General features: G+C 35.5%; 2 protein-coding genes across 2 annotated transcripts; one reads left to right on the top strand and one right to left on the bottom strand.

Moving 5' to 3' along the window:
- Positions 1 to 652: 652 nt before the first annotated feature.
- LOC141844855 (uncharacterized) lies at positions 653 to 1636 on the bottom strand. Its single transcript, XM_074732835.1, has 2 exons — positions 991 to 1636; positions 653 to 681 (listed from the first exon to the last, which is right to left on the bottom strand). Exons 1-2 carry the CDS (start codon positions 1634 to 1636, stop codon positions 653 to 655), a joined length of 675 nt encoding a protein of 224 aa, XP_074588936.1.
- Positions 1637 to 2363: 727 nt separating this feature from the next.
- Positions 2364 to 3895, top strand: LOC141845260 (GDSL esterase/lipase At4g01130). Its single transcript, XM_074733325.1, has 3 exons — positions 2364 to 2921; positions 2995 to 3146; positions 3204 to 3895. Exons 1-3 carry the CDS (start codon positions 2411 to 2413, stop codon positions 3744 to 3746), a joined length of 1206 nt encoding a protein of 401 aa, XP_074589426.1. The 5' UTR covers positions 2364 to 2410; the 3' UTR covers positions 3747 to 3895.
- The last annotated feature ends 7136 nt before the right edge of the window (positions 3896 to 11031 follow it).

Genomic DNA, 11031 nt, shown 5'->3' with positions numbered 1-11031 from the left:
AATAAGATGGGCAGCCGTACTAACTGCATCACTCCAATAACTTTTTGGGATGTTAGCATGAAACATTATGGTTCTTGCTATTTCTAATAGGTGTCGATTCTTTCTTTCTGCTACGCCATTTTGTTGTGGGGTGTATGGACAGGATGTTTGATGAATAATTCCTCTTTCTTCTAGATAGTTTTTAAATTCATGACTCATATACTCTCCTCCATTATCTGTTCTAAGTATTTTGATGTTAGCATTATATTGTTTAGAAGTATAGTTAAAAAAATATTTAAATGCCTCGAATGCTTGTCCTTTAAATGTAAGCATGTAGGTCCAAGTGTATCTGGTTACATGGTCAATAAAAGATATGAAATATTTAAAACCTCTTCTAGACACAACTGGAGAAGTCCATATATCAGAATGAATAAGATCAAAAGATTTTTCATATTTTCTTTCAGAAATAGGATAGTACATGCGAGTCTCTTTTCCAAAAATACAAGCTTCACAATATTTTTCTTCACAATTTTTAGATGGGAATAATTTTTGTAAAGCTTGTTTATGTGGATGACCTAATCTAGCATGCCATAATAAATAACTATCTTTTTGGCATGTTGTGAGCGCATGATTATTCTGGTCTAAAAAATAAAGATTATTTCTTCTAGATCCTCTACCAATCACCTTGCTCGTTTTGAGATCCTGAAAAGTAACAAAGTTAGGATCAAAAATAACCTTACAATTATGATCTTTAGTGATTTGGCTAATAGATAATAGGTTGGAAGTGAATTGAGGAACATATAAGGCATTACTATTTTTTCCAAAAAAATTCTACCTCTCCTAATTCCTTAATTTTTAAATTATGTCCATTAGCGACTTTTACTGACATATGATTATCCAGTGGTTTGAGATTATTAATTTTATTTTTATCTCTAACCATATGAAAATCACAACTAGAATCAATTAGCCAACTTTGAGAACAAAAAATTTTAGAAGTGTTCAAATAGTTACCTTGATCATTTAAAGATGTTTTTACTTCCTTGAGCAACTTTGAGATGTCATTGATGGCGATTTCCAGTGTTGCAATCTTGGCTGAGTTATGGGATGATTGATCCTTTTTCTTTAAGTGATCAGGTCTTAGGTGGGGATGAAGCCGCCAACATTTTTCTTTTGTATGATTTGGCTTCTTGCAGTATCCACATATATTTTTGGCTTCTTGTACTTTATTCGCCTTTTGTTCTTCTAGGTCTATAGTGAAGACATGACCCTTTGATTGTGAGGCTTCAAGTCTCATGCTTGCCGCAGTTCTTTGAATCATAGCTCTGACCTCTTGATAAGGAGGAAAATTTTTCATCCTCAGAATCTCTTGACGTAGAGGAGCATATGATTCTTCTAGAGACATAAGAAGGCCAAATATCATATCTTCCTCTCTTTGTTGTCGTAAAACTTTTAGATCGGTTGTAATTGGTCTCAGTGTATTGTATTCATTCCATAGATCTTCATAGTCACCAAATAGTTGAGAAATAATCTTTTCTTCTTTTTTGATATCTGCAATTTGTCTTTTGATCTCGAAAATTCTTCCCAGATTTGATTCTTGTCCATATAGATTACTCATCTGCTCCCAGAGAGCCTTCGATGTTGGAGCGCAAGTAACCATTGTTCTATGAGTTTTATCCATAGAATTTGACAAGAGAATAAATACTTCATCATCCTTCTCTTTCCAAGCTTCGAAAGAAAGATCTGACTCATCAAGAGGATCATTTGTAATATACTTCAATAGCTTCCTTGAGTTTAAGGATCTTTTAATATGAGTAGCCCAAGAGAAATAATTAGATGAATTGAGAATGACGGACGAAAAGAAAAATTGTTGAGTTGAACTTTTTGTAGATCTCCCATCGGAATCAACCTTCCTGCTCTGATACCATGTGGAAAATTCAAGTGTACAAAATAACACACCACCCTTGAAAACTCACTCTTGTATTCATAAGATATGTTACAAGAATGAAACTTCTCTCAAGAGGGGAAGATTATCCCTCTTACAATTGAGAATAAGAAGAGTAGAGAAGAAAAATAACAATCTTTTTTTTTAAATAAAAAAGAATAAGACATCTCATTTTATGATAGATGGGATGATTAATTAGCCGTTGTCATAATAATTATAAAATCAGCCAAATAATAATAAATAAATCAATTAATTAATGACCGAGTTGTCAACCAATTAATGATTGATAAATTAATCAAATAAATACTGATTTTATAATTAATTAATAATTAATTAAATAATAATTTCTAATTGGATAAAGATTAATCCAACTAGACAATTTTCCTTATCTTCAATAAAAACTTGTCTCGATCCTACCGCTTAATCACTCGTTCTACTCCCTTCCACGCAATCTCTTCTCCTCTGATCCACGCCACCGTGCAGCACTTCATGACCATCATCGCCATGCGGACCTTCACTGCCAGTCCTAATTCACGCCACATGAAGGCCGCTCAGGCACTCCGGCACCTGCCCTTCCTCCTCCTCCTCCTCCTCTCCTGCTTGGCCGCGTCCGCCGCCGAAGCCAAATGCGCATTCCCGGCCATCTTCAACTTCGGCGATTCCAACTCCGACACCGGTGGCTTCTGGGCCGCCTTCCCGGCCCAGACCGGCCCCTTCGGCATGACCTACTTCAAAGCCCCCGCCGGCCGGGCCTCCGATGGCCGCCTCGTCATCGACTTCCTGGCCACCTCTCTGGGGCTCCCGTTCTTGAGCCCGTACCTGAAGTCGATCGGGTCGGACTTCAAGCACGGCGCCAACTTCGCGACGCTGGCGTCGACCGTGCGCCTTCCGACCACCTCCCTGTTCGTCACCGGCATCAGCCCCTTCTCGCTGGGGATTCAGCTCAACCAGATGAAGGATCTCTGGACTCAATCCGTCCGCGCCTCATCCAAAGGAAACGGTATATATATCACTGATTCAAATCAAGTTATATAAATCGATCCCTCTAATTCATAATCGAGTTTCTGTCGCAGAGCAACTTCCTCCGAGCTCTGTTTTCAGTCAAGCGCTTTACACCTTCGACATCGGCCAGAACGATTTCACCTCCGAACTCGCATCGCTGGGCATCGCCGGAGTGAAGCAGTTCCTCCCCCAAGTCGTGTCTGAGATCGCTTGGTCCATCAAGGTAAGAACAACACTTTCTTTCATGGCGTCCATGCATTTATGCATTCATGGCGTGCAGGAGATTTATGAGATAGTAGGAGGGCGCACGTTCATGGTCTTCAACCTCGCTCCCATCGGCTGCTTCCCGGCCTTCCTATCAGAGCTGCCGCACAACAACTCAGATCTGGACGTCCATGGCTGCATGACGTCCTACAACAACGCCGTGGCCGAGTACAACGATCTGTTGAACGATTCTCTCCAGTACATGCGAAGCTCGATGCCCGCGGCCACCATCGTGTTCGTGGACACCCATTCTGTGAAGCTAGAGCTCTTTCGGAATCCCACGAGCCACGGCCTTGTTCACGGGACCAGAGCTTGCTGTGGGAGCGGCGGAGGGGCTTACAATTTCGACGCCCGGGTGGTTTGCGGGAACACCAAGGTGATCGACGGGAAGACGGTGAGTGCGACGGCGTGCGGAGATCCGGAGAAGTACGTGAGCTGGGATGGGATCCATGCGACGGAGGCTGCGAATAAGAGGGTAGCTTGGGGTGTGCTCAGCGGCGCGTACTTCTATCCTCGCTTCCCTCTCTCGCAGCTCTGTGACCTGCAGCCAATTGGTTGATTCAGTAAAATCTATTCGAGATCGCGAGGATGTTTGATTTTAAATTGTATTTTTTTAATGAAAAGTTGGGATTGAAAATATGTAAATGTATAGTTGGGGTTGAGAAAAAGGTTGAAAAAAATGTAAATGTAAATGGAGTATTTGGTGAATATGAGGTTAAGTTGTATTTTGGATGTCCATTTATTTATTTACCTTTACTAAAAATTTGAAAAAATTCATATATATTTTTTACAAGGGTAGATGTGTAATTTAAACTTTCAGGTTGACAAAAAGGATCTCTATAGATTCTTTTTTGCCAACCCTCAATTTTCAGTTACCCCAATCGCATATGTACATTCACCATCTAAACTCAAATATCCATCATTTATCCATTGTACAAATTTCGAGAATTCAATGGAACATTTACATCTAGAGAACTTTAAACCAAACACCCCTGTTGTGGAACTATTTTTAGATCTCTGTCGGCGACAGGTGGTCGCCGAGATGATGGCTCACCCCACCCAATAAAGGCATGCGAGATCACTGGTAAATCTATAATGTAATAATTATAATTTTATAAATATTATAATATAAATATTAAGACAATATAGGTATTATTGAACATGTCAAGTACAATGTGCATGCTATTAAATAAGTTAAATCGATCTGATTAATTAGTTAGTTCAGATTTAAATTTAAAACGACTTATCAAGAATAAAAATTGATTGAATAATATACTTAAGAATAATTATATAATTTTACGTGTCTTGTTAATAAAAAAATTAGAAAAAAAAACATCGTTGGATGATTCCAATAAAATAAAAAAAGTAGGCCTCTGATTTTTGAGCAAATTAATATGCCCGTCCTCCCGTCACGAGCTTTGTTGATTTCCACTTAAATAGTGAACACTTTATTCGTCAAACACTTTTTCCTTTCATATAAACATACGTCACACCTCGAGTGATAAACCACTCTTGATTTTAGCCCCTAATTGAGTTAGTACTCTTTTGTAAAAGGTAAAATTCTCTATCCTAGTAGTCTCACATAGTTGGTTCTATGACCATCTATGAAAAAAAAAATTACGATTGATCACGACGGATGAGGATATCAATTATAAAAGAGAAAGAGAATCACAAGAGAAGCATGACCCACTCTAATAATCAAACACAAAAATTAAAATAGCATCTCAAATTAAAAAGAAATATCAAATAGAAATTATTTTTTAAAAAAGTTAAAAGAATATCCCATAAGATATTTTATTTTCATAATATTCCTTTTCAATATTATTGTAACAGTAAGACTAATTGTTACAATATGTAAAAATTATTCTATACCTGTTATAGTCTGTAATACTTAATATAATAAATTTTTTATAGTGCTATAGTAGGTAATTAGTAGTTTTCATAATTATTAGATGATTTTAATGAAGTTTAAATAATTTTGACATAAATTGATAAGAAAAGTATTTAGATATAATAATTAAAATTTAACTATAATTATGTAGTGATTGTCAATAGCTATTACAACGTATAAAATTATTTTCACTTTAATTAAACAAAACTCTAAATCCTAACATATTGTAGCATATATAAAATAGTTTTTATAAGTTATAATAGAATTACTTCTAATGAGTAGCTGCTATAGTAACGTTAAAATAAAAGGTCTTTTAAGATAAAATATTTGATGGGTACTTTTTAAACTTATTTTGAAAAAGACATGCCCTTTTAATAATTTATAAAATTTAGGACGTCTATTTAATTTTTATCCAATAATCAATAAACATGACATGAGCATGTATTTGAGTTCGAGTACTCTTAGTAACATGTATTTGTTGACTGAGGTGTTATTTCAATTCAAGTCATCTTAGCAACATGTATTTGTTGGCTGAGATACTATTTCAACAGTAGACTCTTATCAACATAGTGATATTGTACCTCCAAAAAATTTCTTAAAGAGTTTTCTGATATGGGACCGTTTCGGCAGTGAGATCGATCACTATAAAAAGTTTATCCAATACAGTTTGTATCTCGGCGAAGTCGAGCAATACCCTTCTCCGTCATGACCAACTGTAATTTCTCGATTTATCTCCTTACAAATAATCATGAGATCGATGATCGCTGAGGTGATAAATTCTTGCGTATAAGAAAAGATAACATCTTTCCACTCATAGTTTCGTTTGTTGACTGGGCGAAGCTTCTACGTTGGCGTTCCCATCCACTCCTAATACGGGCATAACCACCCTTTGAATTTTATATCATGTTGAATGAAATAATTGAATGATATTATTTTAATAAATTATCAAAATTTAATACTATTTAACATAGATATAATATCTCTTTTATTTCATCTACTTTCTTCTTCAATCTTTAATCGGTCATCAACTTATATAATTCAAAATCTTGTACCTTTTTATGTCGAGAATTTTGATGATTTATCAAAATAATATACTTTCACTGTTTTATTCAACGCTGTACTGGATTTCAAAGCTAAAATAAGAAGTGACTTTATTTAGTAGATGTTATGGGTGTTATGATTCAGTTCGTAAGGACCAGTCTTAGGTCGAGACACATCAAACAGAAGACATGTGACTTGTCCGGACACATTGCACAAGCAGAGGGAGACTTGACCATCACGGTTGACTTGACTGGTTGAATGAACCCAATTCTGACTCACTCAGAGTCTCTATCCGGTTACTCGCCCATCTACTTGGACTCAACTTTGATCCATCTTATTTCGGACTCGGACGGCCACGATCTGCTTAATTCCCAGTTCAGCTATCCAACCACTCGCCCATCTACTTGGAGTACTCAGCCCTGATCCATCTTATTTCGGACTCGGATAGCCACGGTCTGCCTAACTCCCAGTTCAGCTTCTCATCTTGTCTGAACAACAAGAGTTCTACGACTCACCAAGCTCGTTGCTACTATACTCAAGCTGTGCCTATTTCGGTTCTTCTCTCTTAGCTCTTCAAATCTCTCAGTCAGTCACAATCAAATATATCAGACAGTCACATCACCGCCGTCAAGAAGTTATAAGGCATGACAACCTAATGATGCGAAGCTATGACAGTGAGGGGGCATTCCATCTATAATGATTGCGTCAAGATGTTTTCCATACCCTAACAGGACAGTTCCTCTGACAAAAATCTACTACGTAATATTCTTCTTAATTAACGAAAGACGTCTCCTTTGACAAAATCTCACCGCGCACATATTCTCCTTAATTAACGATAAGACAAGCTGGTATAATCTCTCCTTTCTCCGTTTATATAACCTCCTGATATTGCATGCACAGGTACGTAATATCACAATTTGCAATCCGTTTCTTTCAAGTTTCTTCTTCTTCCTCAGTGACTGACTTGAGCGTTGGAGTGGTCGAGTCAGAGACACCCCCGACCTTCCTTTTCACTGTGTTGGTATTTATAGGTCCCGAAGCTCATCCTCTTCTTCCTCCTCATAATGTCAATCTTGGTGTGCGTGATTGGTGATGCCTCCACAAGACGATCTCAATAGGAACAGTAGATATTGAATTTTCTGTTAAAACATGTCTTGTTAAATCTTGTCATCCACTGTTACCAATGGCGGAGCCAGCCCGGGTAATCTACCCGGGCTGATTCGAACTCTTTAGACTACGTCGATAAGATACCCGGGCTAACTCTTAAATTTTTTTTCTTTCCTCTCTAAATCTAAGTTTTTTTTCTTCTCGTCGCCGTCCGACACCCGGGCTACAGCCCGGGTAGAACAAAGGGTGGCTCCGCCCTTGAGTCTGTTACTTAACAGATGGATCATGAAATCTAACACGAAGTAGAATGTGTGTGTAGAACTAGATAGGACAACTCGCCGTGTTTTCATGATCCTCGCTACGAATGCTGTTGCCTCACTCTTCTTTGTAGACGTTACTGTTGTTAAGGATGAAGTCGTCTGTGATTTATTTCCTTCTAAATAGCGAGGGTCATTCTAAAGAGGTTGTGAAGATGATAATTTCACTTTTTGCTGTCAATCATCCTCGCCGATAATGATTTATCAAAAACAATGAGTAGAAGAAAAAGAGTTTAGGAAACGATCTCAAGTTTGGGTTCGAAGCAGAACCCGGCGAAGAGTGGAAGGGGGAAGCGTTGCGTCACCGAGTTCCTGGCTGTCCACTTCTACACCTTCTAGCTCATGTCGTATGTCGGCAGTGTCGGTGACCCAGAGCTCTCTAGATGAGATCTCCGACGCCGCAACTCACCAAGATGTTGAATAATTCGAAGAAGCCTTGAAAGAACTTATGTCTCATTCATGTCACCTCCCGCTCCCAAATCCCAATCCTTTTACAATTCTACATCGAAAATATATGAAAAGGATGAGATTATAAGATGAAAGATATCTCTATTGGTATAAGACTTTTTAGATAGAGTTTAAAAAATAAAAATAACGAGGGTTTAGATTTGAAAATAGACCATATGAAAAAGGACGAAAATTAATTTAGAAAAAAAATTAAAATCATCTACAGTGATAGAGGAAAAGAAACATGACATTGTTCAAGTAATTTTGCTTAGAGTTGAGCATCGCTCACCAAACAAAACCCCTTACCTACTAATTTCTAGTTCATAAATGGAAATTAACAAACATGCATGATGGTATAATAATCAAATCAAGGAATGTGGTACTTCTCAAAAAAAAGGTTTTTTTTCCAGCCCGATCCACAAAAGTTTTTCATTTGTCATCAAAGTAAATCAAAAAATACGAATGATATATTACTCTGCAACTAACGTTTTAAGGTTGTCTTTTCATTAGAAGAAATTAATCTGTAGTACGTCGTAGTTGAGAATCAATCTGTGAATAATTGATTAATTATGAAATTTAATTACTCATGAGGTGTGCTAGATAAGAAGTGTGAGATAACAACTCAAGTCCCCGGGGCAATGGTGCAACGGTAGGACATCCGGGTTGTGACCTAGGGACCCGCAGTTCGATCTCTAGCTACGGCGTATTTAATTTGCAGGAATTTTCCTCCAAATGGGGAACACAATCAAAGGATGCTGGGCATCCGGATTGGCCGCCGTATGCGCTTCCCGATTTACCCTGGTGGTCGGTGGGAAACTTTCGTGGGATCGGGCCGACCACCCCCAGAGATTGAGTCCATGAAACTGACTGGGGTTTATCATTATTTTTAGATAACAACTTAATATATTTTGTGAGTAATTAAATTTTTTTATTTTAAAAATTTATGTGTGTTTGATACTATAACCCAACTTCTAAACTAAAAGAAAAAATTTCAAATGGTCTGACCAAAAAAAAAGAAAAAATAATAAAAAATAAATTTATTTTAAAATATTCATTTATTTTTAGTTTTGTTTTAAGACAAAATTATATGATAACTCATACTAGTTTTCCTCTTCAAGTGTGAATACAATCATATAATAAAATAAGGGAAAAGTAAAAGGATGTCTATTTATTTTCAAATTATCAAAGCCGTCTCATTTTTTTTTTTTTTAATAAAAATACCCAATCTCATTATTTTGCGATCTATATTTATTCAAATATTCTTCAATACTATTCAATATTATTATCTTTCACTTAAATCCTAAATCATAATTTCTGAATCAATTGGACGTGTTATAGAAGCTACGAAAGTTTCGTAGCTACTATAATATCTCTGACATATTTAATATTAAAAAAATATTCACGTTGTATCAATTACAATTTCGTAACTGTTACAACACATACTTAACTTGTTCAAAAATATTCAAGTTGTAGCAGCTATGATTTCGTAGTTATTATAATATATACTTAATTTATTCAAAAAGCATTCACGTTATAGAAGTTACAATTTCATAGTTGCTACAACATGGATTCAACCTTGTTCACCTTTGTAGCAGCTATTAAACCATAGCTATTACCATGCGGATTTTACTTGTTCATCTAATATTCACGTTGTAGTAGCTACATCAAATCGTGAACTGCTACAACCAATGACGTAGCAGCTATGAAATCGTAGTTGTTACAACTAGTGGCGTAGCCAAGATTTTTAATAGAGGTGAATTCAATAAAGAGGCAGTCTAGTACATGAAGTTCCCACCAATGCGAGTCCTAGGGAAAGATATATAAGTCTATTATACACAGTCTTATCTTGATTTGCAAGAGATTATTCCCGATAGGAGTGAATTCAATAAATTAAAAAAATAATAATACAATGTAAAATGTATAATAAAAATCATATATTAACTTTATATGTTTTTATAATATTAATATTTCATATTTTAAAATAATAGCTTCATTATCAACTGTATCAAATACATTTCGCTCAATATATGATATAATATAATCATTTATCATATCATTTCCAATCAACGATTACGAAGTGAGATTTTGATTATTTTCATTGTCGAAAATACTCTTTCTATGGTTGCAATTGCAATGGGTAATAGCAATGCTAACTTTACAAATAAATATACCAAAGGATACAGTTGATGTTTCATCAATTGAACCATCCTTTTAGTAAGCTCGCTAATCCCTACAATCTCAGAGAATTAATTGTTAGTTCTCATGTCAAAAAGAAAGTTATCAAGTTGGTGTTCAAAATACATTAATTCCATTAGAGAGAAATCAGATGAAAAAAAAATGAGCAAATTAAAGTAATTTTTTTAATAAAAATAAATAATGAATTTGATGGATCAAAACAAGTATACATAATAACAACTCTATGTTTACCTCGTTAAAGCGACTATTAAAGTTGCAAATATATCACTTCATAAACCGTTTAACACTTCCAAAAGTCTGCATTTTGAATTTAAGAAGTTGAAAAAAATTTCAACCTTAGTCCTTGGTTCTAGTTAAAACAATGATCGATCAATCCCGAAAGTTATTTTTTTCAACACCTATTCAAGAACACAACATAACTCAATTAATCAATCAAAATTTAAAATTTTCGACTATAACTATCCAAAAATTAAATCAATCAAAAAGTGAGTCGAGATTTTACTTTTACTCATTGCGCATTATAACATCTGAAATCATACTCTAAATATTGAAATTAGTCTAAGATTCTTCAAACCACGATTTCAAGAACTAATGGTGATAATAAAAAATATGTCGTGCAATTCTAGCGAGAGAAAAGGACCAACATGCTCATTCTAAGTCAAGATATTTTCTTACAAAAATGGTATTAATGGATAACGTAGGTCGTGGATTTTTCAAATATATGATTAATTTTATTTTTCTTACAAAATGGAGGTGACGGCTTGAGACTATTTTAGAGAAAAAATATAAAGAGAAATAAATAGAAATGATAATTTTAATTAGTACTAATTTTATATTATATATAA

This window comes from Curcuma longa, chromosome 14, assembly GCF_044706935.1.
Source record: "Curcuma longa cultivar G26 ecotype Majalengka, Jawa Barat chromosome 14, ITB_CL_G26_1.1, whole genome shotgun sequence".
Taxonomy (NCBI): domain Eukaryota; kingdom Viridiplantae; phylum Streptophyta; class Magnoliopsida; order Zingiberales; family Zingiberaceae; genus Curcuma; species Curcuma longa.
Note: the sequence above shows the minus strand (reverse complement) of the source record. Positions and strands in the feature narration are given on the sequence as shown.